Below are 23115 nucleotides of genomic sequence, written 5' to 3'. Positions count from 1 at the left end.
ATCCGCTGGACCAGTGTTACCAGCTCTTTGCTGTCTTAGATTAAATGAAATAGGGATGTAAACGGGCAAACCATTTCCCCTCTTACTCTCTTCTCCTCATCATTCTATTTTAAATAGAAAATTTTATTGGATAGACACTGAAGAAATGAAGACCACAGATTTAAGATTCAATTTTCATCCATTGTTTAAGATGTTTGTGAAGAACTGCTAATTGTTGGCTGTGCCCAAATTTGAGACAGTAGGTATGTGTAGGTTTGATTACTTTAAATGTATATAGTTTTTATACGTGTCAATAGAAACTTAGTCTTTTAAGTGGATTTTTATCTGTTATGCCAAATAATCATTTTTAATAAAACCTTTTTTAAATGGCATGAACGCATTTTCTTTACTGTCTTCAAGTTCTGCAATTTTGTTTGTGAAGACTGCCATCTTTTGCCAAATTTCAAATTGCCTGCAGGCATTTCAAGCCCATTGCAACTTAATGCAGTGTATAAAAGTAATAAATGTAAAGTTGAAGCTGGAAAACATTAGAGTTTAAGGACTGGCTTCTCTTAAGATGGCTACTGTCTTCAGCTGCAACGATAATTAGGAAGGCCTTGTTTTGATAGTGTATTGTTTTATAATCAAGCTTTAGACTAATATAGAGAGCAATATAAGCTTGTGTAAAATGAAGTGTCCTACCTTTTAATCTGGTCAATGTTCAGCATGTTGGTTTATCACCTGGAGTGGCTTGGAGAGAAAATACAGTAATTTAGGATTGAATTCTGCAGGGAATATAACATAAGCAACTTGTGGTTTGTAGGGAATGTTAGATCTGCTTATGGGAAGTGAAGCAATAGCTCATTCTAAAATACCTTGAAACTGCAACACATTTGCTACCAGAGCTTGAAAGAAATGGGTAGTTTATCCACTAGTGGAATTCTGTTCATTCTGAATTGCAGGTTCTTCCAGCTGGGTAAGACTTCTTTGCCTTGAGCATCAGTGGAAGAATTCTTAACTTCCCATGGGAAAATAGGAAAGCCAGAGTTGTGGCTTTCCTTCTGTCCTTTCACTCAATGCCTTTCAAGATTTTGTTTTTTCTCTTTGCACCAATCATCAAATCTGCTGACTTATTCCAAACAACTATCATTTTCATTTTCCCAGCACTAAACATTAATGTTGTTCCTTTTCCAGAAAGTGTTTCCATGTGATACTATATTTTTCTGATCCCTTGAACTCCACACATGCCCTGCTTCAATTTTCATACCCTAGTACTGCTGCAATTAAGAACTCCCATTCCCCACTCTTATACTCTAACATTACTACTACTCATGCTGCAGGATCTTGAATCTTAATGCCCTTGTGCATCTACATGCCTGCCATTACCATCTGAACACTCTTAATCTTACTCTCCTTTCCCACTTGAACATAGGAGTGAGAGTTGGTCATTCAACCCACAAGCCTGCTCCACCATTCAATACAATCATGGCGGATGCACTTCAATGTCTTTTTCTCATAATATTCCTATTGTCATTGGCATTTAGAAATCTGTCAACCTTTACTTAAACATACTTGCCAACTGAGCTTCCAAAGATAGAGAATTCCAAAGATTCACAACCTCCTGAGTAAAAGAACCATCCTCATCTCAAGCCTCTAAGTGTCTTCCCCACTTTTTGAAATTGTGTGCCCTTCTAGATTCCCAACCAGGAGCAACATCCTATCTGCATCCACCCTTCTATCCCTTTAAATATTTTGTAGGTTTCAGTGAGATCACCCCTCAGTCTTCAAAACTCTTGAAAACGTGGGCCAGTTTCCCCAAACACTCTCAGACGTCATAATCCAATATGGTGTCCCATTCATAAATCTTTTTGTCTAATACCAACCTCTCTTCATAGATCAGTCCCTCAATCTTGGAAGCACATCCTGTGAACAGTCATTACAGCCCCTCAAGGAAATAATATGTTTCTGAGGGTAATGGGGCCAAAATTGCAAACAGAACTCCAGGTGTAGTCGAACCAATATTCTATATAATTGAAGCAAGACTTTGCTCCTCCTGTATTTAAATTCTCTTTTGATAAATGTTACCATAAGAACATAAGAAATAGGAGCAGGAGTAGGCCATCTAGCCCTTCGAGCCTGCCCCGCCATTCAATAAGATCATGGCTGATCTGTTGTGGCTCAGTTCCACTTTCCCGCCCTCTCCCCATAACCCTTAATCCCCTCTCTTATCAAGAACCCATCAACCCGCTTCTTAAAAATATTTAGCGAGGCAGCCTCCACCACTTCAACGGGCAGAGAATTCCAGAGATTCACCACCCTTTGAGTGAAGAAGTTCCTCCTCAACTCCGTTCTAAACCGCCTCCCCTTTATCTTGAGGCTGTGCCCCCTAGTCCTACTACCATTAGCCTTTCTAATTGCTTGCTGCATCTGCATATTAGCTTTGTGACTTATTGATGAGGACACCCAGGTCCCTTCGTACATCTATATTTGCTAATCTCTTACTAATTAAGAAATGCTCTACACATGTTCCTCCTACCACAGTGGATAATCTCACATTATATTCCACCTGCTATGTTTTTGCCCACTCACTAAATCTGTCCAAGTCACCTTTGAAGCAACTTTTGCATCTTCCTCACGAAAACATTCCCACCTAGCTCTATAATCCATGAACTTGGAAATATTTATATTTAGTCCCCACATCTTATTAATATTGTGAACCCCTGGGGTATTATCCTTAATAGTCACAACACAATAATCACAGTGAGAATAATATGTTTATTCCTACTCTCCGCTTTCTGCCTGCAACCTTAATCCATGCCAATAGATTACCTCCTATCCCATGTGTTTGAATTTTGTTAACCAACTTCTGTGGGGGACCTTATTGATAGCCTTCTGAAAATTGAAATACACAATGTCCATGTTTATCAAGTCTGTTAGTAATATCCTCAAAACTCCAAATTAGTCAAATATGATACCTCATTTATAAATTGTTGTCTAATTCCAAACAGATCATTAATATCTAGGTTTCCATTTAATGCATCCTTTATAACAAATTACTGCCTTTTTCCTCCTACTGTTAAAGTCCTAACAGGTCTAAAGTTTCCTGTATTTGATCTCCATCGCTTCTTAAATAGTGCGATGATATTTACTACTGTCCTGTCTGCAGGAACCATTCCAGAATTTTGGAAGATGGTCATTAATGCATCCACTATTTCCATTACTACCTCTTTCAATACTAAAAACTGCAAGTAGAAAAATTGTTGGGGTCTAGTCAGGCTTCATAATATACTTTGGGCTTCCTGACCTGGCATCCTAACAATTAGCTCTTTCTTGTTGCATAAGTCAATTCCTCAATATTCTGCTCTAGAAAACAGTCTAGAAACTGCATTCATGCTCAATAGACTTACCCAGTCTATATGCAGATTGGAGGCACCCATGCTACGTGCTTCTCTAATGTTCCGATCAATACCATTCTCCACACTACCACTTGTGTTTGGTGACCTAAACAATTCCTAATGTTTCCTGCCCCTTTTTAATGTCAGCTCCTCACAGATTCCACATTTTGCTCTTCCAATCTGAGATACTCCCTTAATTAATGTGTTGATTATCAGCGCAACACTACCACCTTTTCCTTTTTGTTGAATATTCAATTCCCAGTCTTCGTCATCCTGTAGCCATGTTTCTATCATGGCAAGTGGATTATACACATTTTACCTTCATTTGTGCCTTTATTCTGTGATGGATTTCTCTATTTTGGATTTTCTTGACACTATATGTAAGTGAAAATGCTTACTATACGTTCAGGTCAATGACCTCTCATCATAACCTTAAGTATTGCTTCTCTCTCTGTCCCACACTGAGATATCACCTGACTTGCTTTCTCATATTTTCTCTTTTTGCAGATATAACCAAAATCATTATATTTTATATGCACGTACTAATGAAATTTGAACCCATGATCCTGAGTTGTGCTGTCTGAGGCCAAAGAATGCACACTTAATGCAATGGTTTCTTGCGTGGGAGTGGACTCTATCAAAAACCAATTAAATTAAATTAGTAAGCCTTTTTAGTAATTAAAGTGTTAATCTCAATTACACCAGTTGAGTTGTACCTCAGATAAAAGCATAATACTGAGTGTGCGGGAAATCTGAAATAAAAACAAAAAATGCTGGAAAGAGAAAGAAGAACTAATGTTTCAAGTCCAATATGACTCTTCCGAACTCATACTTCTGGACTAACTGACTCTCGCACAGTATGACAGATATGTGCATGCTACAACATCTGTTATATGTACATCTTGGAGCAAAATGCAGTACCCAATGTATGACGTATTTACTTAACTATTTGCACATTAGTTTAGCAAGCTGGTCACAATTGAATAATGTAGATGTTTGCAATGTACTGGAATATTTTGTTACATTATCAGATTGTACAAGCTTATACTGCTGAGATGAATGATTAATTAGAATTTGTAAACTTATTTTCCACTAAAGCATATCTAAAGTATTTTTAAAAGTTGTACTAATGCAGAAAGCCCAAAACAAAACTCCAGTCTTTGAAGCATTATCGTGTTATGTTCATCTGTGTAAAATGTCCATTAACCTTTGCCAAATTGTGACTTTTTAAAAACATTCACATGTAAGTTGTCAAAAATGACTACTTATGAAATCACGCAAGAGGCCAAGATCCCTCACATTAAAGAAAATATCTGGGCACCTTTAATTATAGGATATGGGATATAGGCCAAGTTTACTGTCTATCGCAAATTTACACTTGGTGAGCTTTGATTTGATTTATTATTGTTATGTATTAACATACAGTGAAAAGTATTTGTTTCTTGTGTGCTGTACAGACAAAGCATACTGTTCATTCTGCACTCATTTCCTTCTCTATGTAGTGTTAGTCATAGCTAGGGTGTAGAGATAGATCAACTTAATGCAAGATAAGTCCATTCAAAAGTCTGACAGCAGCAAGGAAGAAGCTGTACTTAAGTCGGTTGGTATGTGACCTCAGACTTTTGTACAAGAACATAGAACATAAGAAATAGGAGCAGGAGTAGGCCATCTAGCCCCTCGAGCCTGCCCCGCCATTCAATAAGATCATGGCTGATCTGTCGTGGCTCAGTTCCACATTCCCGCCCTCTCCCCATATCCCTTAATCCCCTTGCCTATCAAAAATCTATCAAAATATTGAGCGAGGCAGCTTTTGAGTGAAGAAGTTCCTCCTCAACTCCGTTCTAAACCGCTCCCCCTTTATCTTGAGGCTATGCCCTCTAGTCCTACTTTCCTTTCTGAGCGGGAAGAGCCTCTCCACCTCTATCCTATCCATCCCATTCAACGTCTTATATGTCTCAATGAGATCTCCCCTCATTCTTCTAAACTCTAACGAGTACAAGCCTAGTTTATTCAGCCTCTCCTCATAGTTCAACTCCGGAATCAGCCTAGTAAACCGCCTCTGCACTCCCTCCAAGGCCAAAGTATCCTTGCGTAAGTGCGGCGACCAAAACTGCACACAGTACTCCAGCTGCGGCCTCACCAGTGCCCTATACAGCTGCAACAAGACCTCCCTACTTTTATATTCAATCCCCCTCGCTATGAAGGCCAGCATCCCATTCGCCTTCCTGACCACCTGCTGCACCTGCAGGCTGGGTTTTTGCGACTCATGCACAAGGACCCGAGGTCCCTCTGCACCGTCACACGTTGCAGTTTTTCGCCACGTAAGTAATAGTCCTTCCTACCATTATTCCTTCCTACCATTATTCCTACCAAAGTGGACAACCTCACATTTGCCAACATTAAATTCCATTTGCCAGTTCCTGGCCCATTCGCCCAGCCTATCTAGATCCTTCTGCAGACTCTCCACACCCTCCGCACAATTTGCCGTTCCACCAATCTTGGTGTCATCAGCAAATTTTGACACCATACACTCGGTTCCCTCCTCCAGATCATCTATATAAATGGTAAATAGCTGAGGCCCCAGCACCGACCCCTGGGGCACTCCACTAGTCACCAACCGCCAATCCGAATAGCACCCATTGACCCCCACTATTTTTTCTGACAGACGAAAGTGGAAGGGAGAATGTCTGGGGTGCATGGGGTCCTTAATTATGCTGGCTGTTTTGCCAAGGCAGTGGGAAGTGTAGACAGAATCAATGGATGGAGGTTGGTTTACGTGATGGATTAGGCTACGTTCGCGACCTTATGTAGTTCCTTGCAATCTTGGGCAGAGCAGGAACCATACCAAGCTGAGATATGACCAAAAATAATGCTTTCTATGGTACATTTGTAAAAGTTAGTGAGAGTCGTAGCTGACATTGCCAGATTTCCTTAGTTTTCTGAGAAAGTAGAGGCATTGGTGGGCTTTCTTAACTATAAGTGTCAGTGGGGGGGGGGGGCGTGCAACCAGGACAAGTTGTTGATGATCTGGACACCTAAAAACTTGAAGCTCTTTACCCTTTCTACTTCATCCCCATTGATGTAGACAGGGGCATGTCCTCCTTTTGTGCTTTTTATATTTGCAAGAACACAGCCAAGTCAAATTCAATATAAATGTGATGACTAGTTCAAACCTAATATTTCAAGCTTTTGCTTAAAAACATTGAATCTCTTGGAATCTTCTACAGCATTCTGGATCATCTGATGCCATATTAAGTTCCTGTACGCATGCTAAACCAGTATATAGTCACTTCGATAAATACTCATTCTGATTAATGATTTAAACTAGACTTTAATTCTGTATGGTATCATGCATGTATATCATCGTCTGTAGGATACTGGTCATGGAGCCAGGATGGTCGATAAAGTTCAAAATAATCTTATTGTGGTTTTGACTTTGTCTGTACACTAATGCATTATCTCTCTGTCTTAAAGTTTACTTCTGTCACAAGTAGGCTTACGTTAACACTGCAATGAAGTTGCTATGAAAATCCCATACACTCCAACACCTGTTCAGGTACACAGAGAGAATTTAGCATACCCAATGCAGCGAACCAGCCTGACTTTTAGACTGTGGGAGGAAACCCACACAGACGTGGGCAGAGCATGCAGACTCCACACAGACAGTGACCAAACCAGGAACTGAACCTGGGTCCCTGGCACTATGAGGCAGCAGTGCTAACCACTGTGCTACCATGCCACTAAAGCAAGAGAAGCATTCATTTTGGAATGTGAAGAAAGGGAAGTATGATGTCCAAACTTGTCATTTGGTGCCAATTCTAGCTGAAAATCAAGTGTGGCCACCCATCTAACATTATCAAATATCCTTTGTTCTTTTCTCTGTGATGTGTTTATCTGTTTTCACTCTTGACCTTATGCATCTATGCTCATCACCGCAACTACTTCTTTTGTGGTAGCACTTTCCACATTCTAAACACTGGGTAAAATTTCTCCTAAGTTCCTTATTGGATTTATTACTGACTACCTTTTATAATTATGTCCTCCAGTAAGTCTGCAGAAATTCAAGTTTGCTGCTCTAGTAAAAGTTGGCACAGGACGGTGGTTAGCACAGTGTGCGGCCTTGGGTCATTGTGCAGAGTCTGCATGTTCTCTCTCTCTCTCTATTATCTGTGTGGATTTCCACTGGGTGCCCCAGTTTCCTCCCACAGTCCAAAGGTGTGCAGGCCACGCTAAATTGACCCTTAGTTTCTCAAGATGTGTAGGTTAAGGGGTCAAGCAGGGTAAATATGAGGCTACAGGGATAGATCCTGGGTAGGATATTTTGTTGGGGGAGTGATGTCAGTGCAGACATGATGGGTTGAATGGCCTCTTTCTGCACTGGCAGGATTTTATGAAATCCAAATTTTCTGGCAGTGACACTAAGCTTCACCATTGAAATCACTGTATAAGATCATAAACAGTCGTGGGCATAGACCATTGGGCTCTTCTGTAAAATAATAAAAAGCAAAGGAAATTGGTGTATTTTAATTTCTGGTTTGCTGAGTATGTAAATTTGTCAATGCTTACCTTCACAGTTGTATAATCAATAAGGCTTAAATTATCAAACTGTACTGTGATTTTGGGGTATTTTTAAAAATGGCAACTCTTAAGTGCCAAATACTGAGATGTGCCTTTAAGAAAAAATATGCGGATCCTTTGGGGGTGAACTGAAGTTATAACTAGGATACATTTGCACGTTTTAACTCCAGCAAATCTAGCTTAGCAGCAAAGAGTCAAACCTTCAATATTGATTGGTCAGGAAAGGTGAATTGAGGACTAAGTGTTCCAATGCCTCCAGTCAAAGGTTTAACTAGTTAGAAGGAATGCCAAGGCTGCAAAGCTAATTGGCTAGAAGAATGGTCTTGGGCCTTAAATGGTCAAAGGACCTTTGGCTAGAGATTCAAATTAAGATTAGATTGTTGTGGGAATGTTAGAAGCATTGATCAGAAGTTGCAAATATTGAGCTGGAAGTATTAGTTGTGATTGATCCATATACACGTACTTGGGCTGAAGATTGAACTGCAAAAGGTGTAAAATTGGGATTGCATCATTAAGGTCTTTGCACTTGCCAAAGGTCAGCACATGTCACAGGACACTTGCTGGGGGGCATTTGTCAGAGAGAATTAGCATTTATGTTGGAGATTGCTCTGACAGGTATTTGTCACTGGGTGAGGGATTGCTGCAGGAAGCCAATGTTAGGCTTACTGACTAAAGTAACGTCACAGGACTGAGGATTTCTATATGCTAGCATTAGAGATCAGTGGATCCAGTATAGACAGATTGCCAGGGCTAAAGTAATTGCCCTAAAAGATAATGAATATAAAATATATAATCGCTTAACTGCCAAGGAATCGCTCAGTCAGTTAAAGTCTAGCTTGAGAGAATCAGTACTGAAGTACTGTTTTCGTCAGGTTGAGAAAGTCACAGTCTTTGATAGGAAGCCATTGAAAAAAAAAGCAGGCAGCCGTGAAGTGAGTAGTTTCAACAGTTAAGGTGGACTGGAAGTTTAGGATTGGGAAGGATCTACTAGTGTTGACGATTCAAAGTTTCAACGGTATTGTATGGATGTTTGAGTTAAATTAGCAGTTAAAATTTGAAGGACTTTGTGAGGCAAGAGACCAGATTCAAGAGACAACAGAAGTCCTGGAATCCACGGGAAAAACTGACACATTGAATGTGTTTGATCATGATCAAAAGGACATTCAAGTATCAAACTTTAGTCCAATAAACACATTAATAGGCGCGAGGCAGGAGAAAGCGGGGAACTCTAGATCAAGTGGTGGTGGTCGGGGTCTGGGCCTGGGCGATAGGGGGTAAGTGGGTAGGTACGGAGTATAGGGGGTTGATGTATCTTCCAGAAGCTAGATTTGTGGGCAAAATTTTCCCAAAAGATTTCTAAGTATCCCAAAAGTCTGAAAACTGGAGCTTAGACTCCACCCCTACGACTCCTACCAACTGAAACTCCCTCCGGCCAAAAAAAATTGGCAGGGTGGGGGTAATTGCATATGGAAGCTCGTTGAAAAAAACGGAATGAAACTCCACAATGAAACTTTTCTGATACTTAGAATTTTTTTTTGGAAAATTTTACCCGATGCCGGAGTCAGACGAGCAGCGGGTGATATTCAGGCTGTTATACACTGCTCGACTCTTGCGTAGTGACTTTTTTTGAGGTCGGGGCAAGCACCATCCACAGAACCACAAAATCCGGTTCAATATTTCTCCTCAGTCTAATGGTTCTCTCACCTACAAAAACAAAATACTGCGGATGCGGGCAATGTGAATTTTTTTAAAAAAGGAAACGTTGAAACTACTCAGCAAGTCAGTCAGCATTGTTGGAAAACGAAACAAGCCTTTAACGTTCCCATCCTTTCCCTATTTCCTCCGAACTTCTTAATCTTCCAATGTGTTTTGTTGGATCTAATCCAGTGCAGAACCACCACGTTCCAGCATGAGGTGGCGCTACCTGAAACTCCACCAGCACCTGCTGCTTTGTAATGTATTTCACAATCTTGGTTACTCCAGCCTTGTTATCATAAATTTGTTTCAGAACTCGAAAGTTGCTTATAAGAAGTACGTGCGGACTTTGCACATTCTCTCCGTGTCTGCGTGGGTTTCCTCCCTCATTCCAAAAATGTGCGGGTTAGGTGGATTGGCCAGGGTAAATTGTCCCTTAGTGTCAGGGGGAATAACAGGGTGGGGTGGGTGGGATTGTTGTTGGTGCAGGCTCGATGGGCTGAATAGCCTCCTGCACCACGGGGATTCTATGAAATTAAAAACCAAAAGCCTAAATTTGATTCACTGGACTGTACATTTCGGGTGCATGCATTTCTACTCGGTTTTTTTTTGTTGCTGCTCCCTCCTTAAAACAATAAAGACACGTTCTGTTGCTTTGCTTTGTGACGTTGGTGGCTGATGTTCTCACTGGAACTCAGTGCAAGTTAGTTAAGACAGAATCCCGTGGGACGAGGAAAAATACCCCAGCGTTTCAAGACAACAAGACTTGATAAGTTGATTATTATGCAGTGACAATATCGGATCTTCTCCTGCGTCCATTTCACCAGCTGGTTGCCACCAGATTGAACAGTTGTTGTACCAAATGTCTGTTGAAGTAGTCTCAAAAGGAGAAGCTGAGACATTTGTATCCAAGTGATAGGGCACGGATTGTGGGAGTATTGTTTGTTCAGTTCATGCCTGAGGTTTTTTTTGTCTGCAGCTCCATAGCAACCCAGGTCGGCACAAAAGCATCAGCCCTTATTTGTTTCCCCATGTCCAGCCGTAAAAATTAATCACGAACTAATCGCTCAGCTTTATAGCCCGTTGCGCCAGACTTGACACCCCACTAAAGGAGAAACAGGTTCAGAAGCTGGAGTCATCTCCTCTCCACCCCGGAATTTTTATTAGGGAAGTCACCAGCCAGGGACAAGACTACGACCAGCGATTCTCATTTATAATATCAATACTTCGCCTTCTCCTCGATTTCTGTCGTGAAGTTACACCGTGCCGATGGAGCAGGGGGACAAACCCGCAGACAAGTTAACGACCGGTATGTGGGCACAGAAGGGCTCAATGGGTAACATAGCCGGCTATCAGCTGGAAAGCCCCGGGTTCATGTCACTCAAAGACTCACCAGCCGCAGAAATAATGCCTCAAAGCAGGTCCATCAGCTTGCAAAATCCTACCACCAATCTCCAGTGGAGAACAGAGTGTGATGATATGCTAAAACACTCATTGAATAAGGCAGATTATGGGGTGATATAATCGCGTTAAGATGGTAATAGTGGAGAAGGGGTGGCATGATGGATAATGGTTAGCACCGCTGCTTCACGGTGCCAGGAGTCTGGGTTCACTGTCTGTGTGGAGTCTGGTATCGTGAGACTTCTTACTGTGGAGAGGCTGCACTTTCTGCTGATGTCTGCGTGGATTTCTTCCGCATACTCTGGTTTCCTCCCACAGTCCAAAAGATGTGGTGGTTAGGTGAATGGCCATGTTAAATTCTCCCTCATCGTACCTGAACAGGTGGTGTAGTGTGGTGACTAGGAGATTTTCACAGTAAATTCATTGCAGTGTTAATGTAAACCTACTGTGACACTGACAAAATAATAAAAATGATTTAATAAAAGAGAACAGCTCTTGTGGGATCTGATCTCTGTATGCTGCGGTTCGCACAACAGTCTATTTCAATGTAAGGTGAAGAGTTTCACTTAAGGAATTAATTTTGAAGTTTATGCCTTGTCCACCATCTAAAGTGGGGAATAATTGTAATGTTTTATTTCAGTTGCCTTAAATTAATGCATCAAGGGGAATTTGTTGGCTGCAGCATTTGAGGTGATTGAGCTCTGGGCTCTGAAGTACTCTGAAAGTTCTGAAGTACTCAGATGCATACTTCTTAGGAATGGCCCTGTGATTTGGTTTTCTAGCTAGGCCTCTGTTGTCAGCCTGTAAATGTTTCTGAAGGTAATTTAATTGACAAGCAAGGTTGCGAGGATGACATTGTTAAACAGCTCACAATGGAATTCTTTATTTTCCAGAACCTCCTGATATAACAGCGGATGACTTTGTGAGTAGCCTCTTTCTAATTAGAAACAGAAAAAGCTGGTGGGGTAGGGAGGGAGATCTCACCAGGTCTGGCTGGCAGCATCTGTAGAGAGATAATGAACACTTAGAACCATCAGAAGAAACCATGGAATCCCTACAGTGCAGAAGCAGACCATTTGGCCCATTGAGTCTGCACCAGCTCCATGAACAGCATCTTACCCAGGCCCATGGCTAATCCACCTAACCTACACATCTTTAGACTGTTGGGTGGGGGTGGGGGAGACCCACACAGACACAGGAGAACATACAAACTTCAGTCATACCGACTGGAAACATTAACTCTTGTTTCTCACTCCACAGATTCTGCCAGCCAGCCCTGCTGTGTTCTCCCCCTAGCACTTTCTGTTTTCATTTCAGATTTCTGAGCACCTGCAGTATTTTGCTTTCAAAACCAGTTTCATTGTTTGATTTGGGATGGAATCTCGGTGATCTTGCCATCAATGCTAATATAGCTTTTCCATTCACATTCCTTCTCAGCTGAATAATTTTAATGCTGGTCAGTTCATTTTACTTTGATGCTCACATACTACTAAGAAGGAAACTGACATTTTAAGTTGTTGATTTAAAGCTTTGCTTATGTTGAAAAGAGCAATCACAGCATATAAATTGGGATGTTTTAGTCTTTTGGATGCATTTTGCTCTTCGGTGTTCATTCCAGTTGTCATTTTTTTAGTGTTTTTTTTAAAACAGGTAAGGATAAAATAAACTTTCACTATGCATAGGGAGAGAGAAATTAGAACATAGAGCATAGAACATAGAAAAACTACAGCACAAACAGGCCCTTCGGCCCACAAGTTGCACTGATGATATCCATACCTACTAGGTTTACCTATAATTCTCAATTCTATTAAGTTCCATGTACTCATCCAGAAGTATCTTGAAAGACCCTATCGAATTTGCCTCCACCACCACCGACGGCAGCCGATTTCACTCACCCACCACCCTCTGAGTGAAAAACTTACCCTTGATATCTCCTCTGTACCTACTCCCCAGCACCGTAAACCTGTGTCCTCTTGTAGCAACCATTCCAGCCCTTGGAAAAAGCCTCTGAGAATCCACCCGATCTATACCTCTCAACATCTTATATACTTCTATCAGGTCACCTCTCATCCTTCGTCTCTCTAAGGAGAAAAGACCGAGCTCCCTCAACCTATCCTCATATGGCATGCCACCCAATCCAGGTCACATCCTTGTAAATCTCCTCTGTACCCTTTCAATAGTTTCCACATCCTTCCTGTAATGAGGCGACCAGAACTGAGCACAGTATTCCAAGAGAGGTCCGACTAGGGTTTTATAAAGCTGCAACATTATCTCCCAACTCCTAAACTCAGTCCTTCGATTGATGAAGGCCAGTACACCATACACCTTCTTAACCACATCCTCTACCTGCAAGATTTAAGAGCCCTATGGACCCGGACCCCAAGGTCCTTCCGATCCTCTACACTGCTAAGAGTCTTACCCTTGATATTATACTCCTTCATCCCATTTGACCTGCCAAAATGGACCACTACACATTTATCCAACAAATTAATTGCATCATTCTGATTTAGTTGTAACAACAAATTAACAAAACGACAACTTATCCAACAAATTAATTGCATCATTGTGATTTAGTTGTAAAACAGTAGCATATTTTTAAAATAGTCCATTAACTAAAACATTGAGAGATCACACAATCCGAGCAGAACCTGAAAGTGAAGCAACAGAATACAAACAAACTGAAATAGCAGATAGTTAGATGCTGCTGAATCCTAATAGTGACCTACAGTGCATCTTAGCATTGTAGATAGGAATCAGAACAGCAAGCCTACCTAGTCTTATTGGAAGTTTCTGGTTTGATAATGTTAATAACAATCCCTTTCCGTCTGGTGTCAGGCTTTAAAAGGGTGTTGGCAACCATGGGCTTCCACTGGATTGGTCCAAGATTATTCTTGGCAATGTATTATAGTGGTTTGCCATTGCCTTTTGCAGGGTGGCTGACCACGAAACTCTCCCTCTCTTAACCACTTGTCATCAGGCACATTGGAAGGATTTAGAACATAGAACATAGAACACTACAGCACAAACAGACCCTTCGGCCCACGAGTTGCACCGATCACATCAACACCTACCAATCCATAGACCTATCTATAACCCCCAATCCCATTAAATCCCATATACTCGTCCAGAAGTCTTTTAAAAGACCCCAGCGAGTTCGCCTCCACCACCACTGACAGCAGCCGATTCCATTCACTCACCACCCTCTGAGTGAAAAACTTACCCCTAACATCACTTCTGTACTTGCCTCCCCGCGCCTTAAATCTGTGTCCTCTCGTAGCGACCATTTCAACCCGGGGAAATAGCCTCTGAGAATCCACCCTATCTATTCCTCTCAACATTTTATAAACTTCTATCAGGTCGCCTCTCAACCTTCGTCTCTCCAGGGAAAAGAGTCCCAGCTCACTCAACCTAACTTCATAAGGCATGCCTCCTAGTCCAGGCAACATCCTTGTAAATCTCCTCTGTACCCTTTCAATAGCTTCTACATCCTTCCTATAGTGCGGCGACCAGAACTGCGCACAGTACTCCAAGTGAGGCCTGACAAGGGTCTTATAAAGTTGCAGCATTACTTCCCGATTCCTAAACTCAATCCCTCGATTAATGAAGGCCAGTACACCATACGCCTTCTTGACCACATCCTCTACCTGCGAGGCCGATTTAAGAGTCCTGTGGACCCGGACCCCAAGATCCTTCTGCTCTTCAACACTACTAAGACTCCTGCCCTTGATAGTGTACTCGTTCATCCCATTGGTTCTGCCAAAATGGACGACTACACATTTATCCGCGTTGAAGTCGTTCTGCCATTCTCCACCCAGTCCTGCATCCTATTTATGTCCTGTTGCAACTTCTGACATCCTTCCAGACCATCCACAACACCACCGACCTTCGTGTCATCAGCGAACTTACTAACCCATCCCTCCACTTCCTCATCTAGGTCATTTATGAAAATGACAAACAGCAAGGGTCCTAGAACAGATCCCTGGGGCACTCCACTGGTGACTGACCTCCATGCAGAAAAAGACCCATCCACAACCACTCGCTGCCTTCTGCAGGCAAGCCAGTTCTGGATCCACAAGGCCAAAGCCCCTTGGATCCCATGCCCTCTCACCTTCTCAAGAAGTCTTGCATGGGGGACCTTACCAAATGCCTTGCTGAAGTCCATGTACACCACGTCCACTGCACTTCCTTCGTCAATGTGTTCAGTCACATTTTCGAAGAACTCAACTAGGCTCGTAAGGCACGACCTGCCCTTGACAAAACCATGCTGACTATTTCTGATCATGTCAAACCTCTCCAAATGCTCGTAAATCTTGTCCCTCAGAAGCCTCTCCATCAGCTTACCAACCACTGAGGTCAGACTCACCGGTCGGTAATTTCCCGGGCTATCTCTGTTCCCTTTCTTGAAAATAGGAACCACAAGCAGGCTGGTAATCAACTTGTCACATTATGAACCCACTTTCTGTGGCCATCAACATCTGAAATGAGATAGGACCTGAACCCGGAGTTTCTGGCTCAGGGAGATCGGGACAGCAGCATTGTGCCACAAGTTAATGCCATACTTTAACTTGTATGTAAACAAGTTAATGCCATACTTTAACTTGAAAATAAAACAGACGGAGATCTTATTCCTTACCCAGACTCCATGCAATCCAATGTATTACCCTACAGCTGTTGGATTGACAAGGACTCTTGTATTTTTGTTTGAAATGAGGTCTGACCTCGACATTACAAAGGGAGAGTTTAAGGAGGATTTTCAATGAGGAGAAGGAAGTGAAAAGATTGAAGAGTTTAGGGAGGTGGTTCCAAAGGATACAGGAGAAGGAATAACTTATGTGGCTGAAAGTTCTGTTACCAATTGTGGGGCACAAAGAAGGTGAAAACACAGTTTCGGGATAGGATTTTACAACATGTGTTAGGTCATAATTTACAGATTTAAGTGGCATCATATCGTTTTTAGCATCCACCCTTTTAGCAATATGACCACTATAGGTAACCACCCATTTAGCAATGGGTGGTTACCTATAGGTTACATTTGTTAAGTAAATTGTGTTTCACGTTAAAACGGGCAGAATGTAATTGAATTTATGTAACAAAAATTGGTCAGTAGCAGGTACTCTGGATGGACTTCTTTTCCTTAGAACAAAGAAAATTACAGCACAGGAACAGGCCCTTCGGCCCTCTAAGCCCGTACCGACCATGCTGCCCGTCTAAACTAAAACCCCCTACCCTTCCGGGGACCATATCCCTCTATTCCCATCCTATTCATGTATTTGTCAAGATGCCCCTTAAATGTCACTATTGTATTTGCTTCCACTAGTTCCCCAGCAGTGAGTTCCAGGCACCCACCACCCTCTGTGTGAAAAAAACTTGCCTCGTACATCTCCTTTAAACCTTGCCCCTTGCACCTTAAACCTATGCCCCCTAGTAATTAACTCTGCCACCCTGGGAAAAAGCTTCTGACTATCCATTCAGTCCATGCCCCTCATAATCTTGTAGACTTCTATCAGGTTGCCCCTCAACTTCCATCGTTCCAGTGAGAACAAACCAAGTTTCTCCAACCTCTCCTCATTGCTAATGCCCTCCATAACCAGGCAACTTCCTGGTAAATCTGCTTAGGTCAGGAAGACCAAGACCACTTGAAGTGGTACTAATAATACTGAAATATCAAGGATAACGTTATTGCTCTAATATTATAGACTTTCTGGAAGGGGTGAACTTTTGTGCTTATCAGGAGTGGGCACTCCATATCAAATACAGCTAGCTTTGAGGTAAAGTCCCCATGCTCTGCCACTTCAATGCACTTTAGCCCCAACCTCAGAAAAGCAACATTTATTTCCACTTTCAGCACTACCCATTATTGTGAAGTTTGGGAAAGATTCTAACTGCCAGTGAGATGGGTTGTTTTATCTTAGATCAATCCTGATTTGCAATAAAATAACACACTGACTTATCAGAGGACATTCTGGATCAATTGCTAAATGCTGGGGTAGTAGTTAACACACAATACACACGAAGGTGCTTGACATTGATGCTGATTCTCTCAGTATTGTTCCTTATTTTGTATACATGCCACAATTTTTCAGCACTGAGCTCAAAAGATTGTGTTCTCAGCCCCCTACTGTACTCCTTTTACACCTATGACTGTGTGACTAAATTCCACTCCAATTCGATTTTCAAGTTTGCTGATGACCCCACCATAGTGGGTCAGATCTCAAACAATGACGAGACAGAGTACAGGAATGAGATAGAGAATCTGGTAAATCGGTGTAGCAGCAATAATCTCTCCCTCAATGTCAACAAAATGAAGGAGATTGTCATTAGCTTCAGAAAACATAAAAGAGAACATGATCGTCTATATCAACAGGGATGAAGTAGAAAGAGTCGAGAGCTTCATGTTTTTAGGTGTCCAAACCACCAACAATCTGTCCTGGTCCCCCTTTGCCGACACTATAGTTAAGAAAGCTCACCAACGCCTCTAAATTCTCAGAAGACTAAGGATATTTGGCATATCAGCTACGACTCTCATCAGTTTTTACAGATGCACCATAGAAAGCATTCTTTCTGGTTGTATCACAGCTTGGTATGGCTCCTGCTCTGCCCAAGACCGCAAAGAACTACAAAAGGTCGTGAACGTAGCCCAATTCATCATGCAAACCAGCTTCCCATCCCTTGACTCTGTCTACACTTCCTGTTGTCTCGGCAAAGCAGCCGCATAATTAAGGACCGCATGCACCCTGGACATTCTTTCTTCCACCTTCTTCCTTCGGAAAAAAGTTTGAGGTCACATACCAACTGACTCAAGAATAGCTTCCTCCCTGCTGCTGTCAGACTTCTGGATGGACTTACCTTTCATTAAGTTGATCTTTCTCCACACCCTAGCTATTTTTGTAACACTACATTCTGCAATCTCTCGCTTCCTTCTCTATGAATGGTAAGTTTTGTCTGTATAGCACGCAAAAACAATACTTTTCACTGTATGTTAATACATGTGACAATAAATCAAAGCAAATCACATTTTGATGCACAAAAATATTTCACCCCAAGGAAGATTACAAGCAAAATTTAGCCTTTCATAGCTATCCTTCCTTTTTAAATTGAGAAACACCATGGTCCATAGTAAACCATATTATGATGGTTGGAAAGAGTAAGAGTTTGAATTTTTCTTTTTTTTACAATTCTAGGAAGAATACCTGCTAACAGATAATCTATTCAGCGATTATTTCAATACGTTTCTCAGTCTCATGGTAAGTCTTTCCTTGATTAAATACACTGAAACCTGTATATGCAGGCACTCAGAAACTGGGCACCTGCAAAACAAATTCACTGAGACACAAGTAATTTACATGGTAAAATATACACGAGGGGCTCTGAAACCACAGATTCTAGTAAGTTATGAATTATATACAGCCTTCAAAACAGCAAGCCTTTTTACAACTTAAAACGTGACACAGAAAGGTTAGCACAAAGCCACAGTATATTTTGTTAAAAACTGGGCAGTTGTACAATGGTGAGCTCTTACTAGAATTCATGGAGGTAGAGAAACCACTGCCTACACTGTCTTGCTTCCGAGATGGAAGTTTCTCTATGGATGAAGGACTCCACATTCAGTACAACTGTTTCTTTCAATAAAAAACACTACTTTATCATTCTGAGCTGCATTTACTGATCTTGATGTGGAGATGCCAGCGTCGGACTGGGGTAAGCACAGTAAGAAGTCTCATAATACCAGGTTAAAGTCCAACAGGTTTATTTGGTAGCACAAATGTGACCTCAACAGCCTTCCAAATCAATGATCGCACTTGTTACAATGGGAAGGGCCATCCTTTCCTTCCCCAATGCTGCATTCATTGTTCTTTCAGTTCCTGACTCTATGACCATATTTTCTTTTTTTTTCATTTTTTGATGGTGGATCTGCTTCTTGGAGGAGTTTTGGCTTTGGGGAATGAGATGATTGGCTCTTACAGCTATCTCTGTCTCTCTATTGCTCTACGGTGCAATAGACACACCTAGGAGTCCCTAATTTGCCAATCAATTTTCCTGCAGACTTATGGTTCAACTTGTACACATAATGCAACCTGTTTTATATTCCCTCCCAAATGTGCAGAAGGAGGCCATTCGATCCACTGAGTCTGCATCGACTCTCAAACAGAGCATATTACCCAGGCTCATCCTCCACCCTATCCCCTTAACCCCACACATTTCCCCCACTATTCCCCCAAATCTATGCATCTTGGCACAATCAGGGGCAATTTAGCATGGCCAATCTGCCTAACTTGCACATCTTTGGATTGTGGCAGCAAACCGGAGCACCCGGAAAAAACACATGCAGATACAGGGAGAATGTACAGACTCCACACAGTCACCCAAGGTTGGAATCGAACCTGGGTCCCTGGCGCTGTGAGGCAGTAGCGCTAACCACTGTGCAACCATGCCACTGTCAATTTGCCTTTTCCAGCTTCAATATATCAGCACAAATCCTTAACCTTTGATTACTCTACTATTAGAACCACAATTCATCACTGGAATTGCACTGCTGCAAGGGGGAGAGTGGCTTGAAATGAAACAGGAATTTGAACAGCAAAATGATTAAGTGAACAGAATGCAACACTGGTGATTGGGAGAAGAATTCATACCTTTGTAACTGCTGATGAAAGCTGATCAAAATTTCAGGGGCTGCTTCAAGTTTGCTGGGATTTTTTAAAATAATGCGTACAACGACTATTTTAAAAATGACAGCTGATAATCTGCAAAGTGTCTGTAATTTACAAGTTTCACTCTAGTCATATGAGTATAATTCTCTAATCTGTGAGGATTGGTATAGATATAATGTGATCAAAAGGATTCCTTTTGTTCAATTAAGGTTGCATAAATTGATCAACTCCCTTTGAATACATTGTGATTGCAGAATGTGTCTGGATCCTATGACTTCAATCTTGCAATAATGTATTTTTTGCAGGTTTGCTGTAGATTTTACAGAATGAAATTTTTCTGAGCAGGACTTTCTGGTACTTTACATGGAAAGTTTTTTTCACTTTTCATTAAAGCTTTAAAGTCCAGAATCGGGGCTTGAACTGAATCAAATGTAATAATAATCATTCAGAAAGATTGTTTTATGCCACTTTGGTTTGACACTGAGTGGAATCCAGTGGTGACCGTCTGGAATGTGCTGTCCGGAAGAGTGATAGAGGCAGGTTGCCTCACGTCCTTTAAACAGTACTTGGATGAGCACCTGACACATCATAACATTCAAGGCTTTGGGCCAAGTGCTGGTAGATGGGATTAGGTGGGAGTTTGAGTGTTTCTCATGTGTTGGTGCAGACTTGACTCCTCTGCACTGTATGATTCAGTGATTCTAATAGAAAGTCTCTTAAAATGAAAGCAGACATCAGGACACGTGCTTTCTCTCAAATTTCATTACTTGAGAGAAGGAGCCCAGCAATTGAACTGCTGGGCTCCTTCTGAACTACTAGAGTACTGCAGCAAAGTTAACTTACACAGAAGAAGCCATAAAATAATGGAAACAACAGTGCTTGTAAGCTAGTGTCTGGGCCTTGGTTGGCTTAAGGAGACCTAGTTAAATTAGACAAAGGTTTTCAAAGTGCAGGAACACTGACTGCTCAAATTGATGAAGAAGTACAAAAGCGTCTTCAGTGACGTGTTAGGCGAGATAAAGGGCCTGCAAGCGAAGACTCAGAGGCAACTCCTCTTTTCATTTTGGGGACAAGACTAGCACCAGACCACTATCTGCCTCTTGAGAAAAGGTGGATACCGAATTAAGAACTGGGTGTTATTCAGTTCAGTTCACAGAATGGGCAGCACCCGTAGTCTACAGGTTGAAGTGAGACAAGACTGTCTGCATTTGTGGGGACTACAAGTTGCATTGCCATGTTGGATAAATATCCAATCCCGAAGATTGAAGACTTGTATGCAAAGATGGTTGAAGGATCAATCTTATACAAAGCTGGGTATCAGTCACGCATATCAGTAGCCTGATATAGATAAGACTTTCTGAGGTTATGATAAACACATACATAGGTTTGTTCCCATATATGTGCCAGCCCTTTGGTGTGTCATCAATATGTGCTATTTTCCACAGAACAACAGAAAGTCTGTTGCAACGGCTGCCACGAGTTGTTGTAGTGTATCTTGATGATCTATAACTGGATCAACAGAAGCCAAGCACCCAGCTAATGTGGGGGAAATGCTAAAGAGATTTCAAGAGGCTGGAGTCTGTGTCAAGAAGGAGAAATGTACTTTTCAAGCTACTGAAATAGCCTATCTGGGGTACTGTGTAAATGCATAAAGATTATACCCAATGGAAGAAGAGGTCACAGCCATAAAGGAGGCATTGGTCCTCAAAAACACATCTCAAGCCATTTTTAGGAACAGTGAATTACTTTGGGCATTTTTTTTACCTGATTTGACATTATTGGCCCCCTTTCATATGCTGCTAAAGAAGTACCAGCATTGGTTTGGAAGATGCCCCAGAAATAAGCTGTTAACAAAGCACAACAATTCTGCATTCTTTGAACTTGTTAGTGCATTTGTCTGTCTAACAAAATCTGGTGTTAACCTGTGATGCAACTTTATATGGCATTGTTGCAGTGTTGTCCGATGAGATGCCAATGGACCTAAAAAGCTAATAGGGTTGATTTGATTTATTTATTATTGTCACATGTATTAGTATGCAGTGAAAAGTATTGTTCCTTGCGCGCTACACAGACAAAGCATACCGTACATAGAGAAAGAAAGGAGAGAGTGCAGAATGTGGTGTTACAGTCATAGCTAGGGTGTAGAGAGAGATCAACTTAATGCAAGATAAATCCATTAAAAAATCTGATGACAGCAGGGAAGAAGCTGTTCTTGAGTCAGTTGGTATGTGACCTCAGACTTCTGAATCCTTTTCCCGATGAAAGAACGTGGAAGAGAGTACATTTGCGATGCGTAGGGTTCTTGATTACGCTGGCTGCTTTTCCGAGGCAGTGGGAAGTGTAGACAGTGTCCCCTCTCAGAGGCCAAAAAAGGCTACTCACTAATTGAGAAAGAAGGACTATCAATGGTTTTTGGTGTCAAGAAATTCCACCGGTACTTGTATGGTAGGCACTCGTTTCTGATCACAAACTGCTTTTGGGTCTTTTTAAGTAAGACAAGGCTATACCAATTGCATTAACAAGAATTCAGCGTTGGGTTTTAATTCTCATCTATGAATATACCTTCAAGCATGGGCCAGGAACATGCACAGTGAATGCACTTAGTCAGCTGCCTTAGCAAGAGAGTGTTGCACCTCCCCCAGTACCACAGGAAATTGTCATGCCGTTGAATTTCCAGGATGCATTGCCAGTCTCAGCAAAACAGGTCAAGTACTGGATCAGTCAGGATCCATTGCTGTCCAAGGGTACAGGGTCTTAATGAGATGGGTTAATGAGGCACAGAGTCTTAGTGGGGTGGGTTAATGAGCCAGTTTCTGAAGAGATAAAACCATATTTTATACAAAAATATACGTTGAATTGCCAAGTTGGCATCATATTTTGGGCAGCAAGAGTAATTATCCCTGTACTATGAGGAGGATTGCTTTTAGATACACCCATACGGGCACTGGGTTATTCAGCTAAGATGAAGATGCTCGTCAGGAGTTATATCTGGAGACCTGGCATTGCTGACATTGAGAGCCTAGTCAAGTATTGTGAACAGTGCCAGTTGCAGCAAAGGTTACCTGCTACAACCCAACTGATCCTTGGGAGTGGACTGGCCAGCCCATGTGTACGAATCCATATTGATAATGTAGGTCCATTCATGGGCTTCTTGTCGATGTGCAGTGTTTAAGATGAAGCCTCCATCATCACATGCTACAGTTGAGAAATTATGCCAATGTTTTTCCACCCATGGAATACTTGAAGTCACAGTCACTGATAATGGAAAACCCTTCAAGAATGCTTCAAAACTTCACTGCCTGCAATGGTATCAAACACATGATGACTGCACCTTACCACCCAACATCCAACGGACTAGCTGAACGAACCTTTAAGTCTAAAGAAGCAGTTGGGAGGGACCGTGGAGACCAGAATCT

The 23115-nt window shown here is 41.7% G+C and overlaps 1 protein-coding gene across 1 annotated transcript in view; it reads left to right on the top strand.

Annotated features, from left to right (window-relative positions):
* Window positions 1–10255: 10255 nt before the first annotated feature.
* Window positions 10256–23115, top strand: part of LOC145346478 (regulator of G-protein signaling 22-like) — a 103209-nt gene continuing 90349 nt past the window's right edge. The window contains exons 1-3 of the mRNA XM_080193791.1: window positions 10256–10956; window positions 11942–11970; window positions 18230–18292. Of these exons, the coding sequence (XP_080049917.1) occupies window positions 10917–10956; window positions 11942–11970; window positions 18230–18292 (132 nt within the window). The 5' untranslated portion in view covers window positions 10256–10916. The remainder of the gene's footprint in view (window positions 10957–11941; window positions 11971–18229; window positions 18293–23115) is intronic.

This window comes from Carcharhinus amblyrhynchos, chromosome 8 (genome assembly GCF_965287045.1).
Source record: "Carcharhinus amblyrhynchos chromosome 8, sCarAmb.v2.hapA, whole genome shotgun sequence".
NCBI lineage: Eukaryota > Metazoa > Chordata > Chondrichthyes > Carcharhiniformes > Carcharhinidae > Carcharhinus > Carcharhinus amblyrhynchos.
Note: the sequence above shows the minus strand (reverse complement) of the source record. Positions and strands in the feature narration are given on the sequence as shown.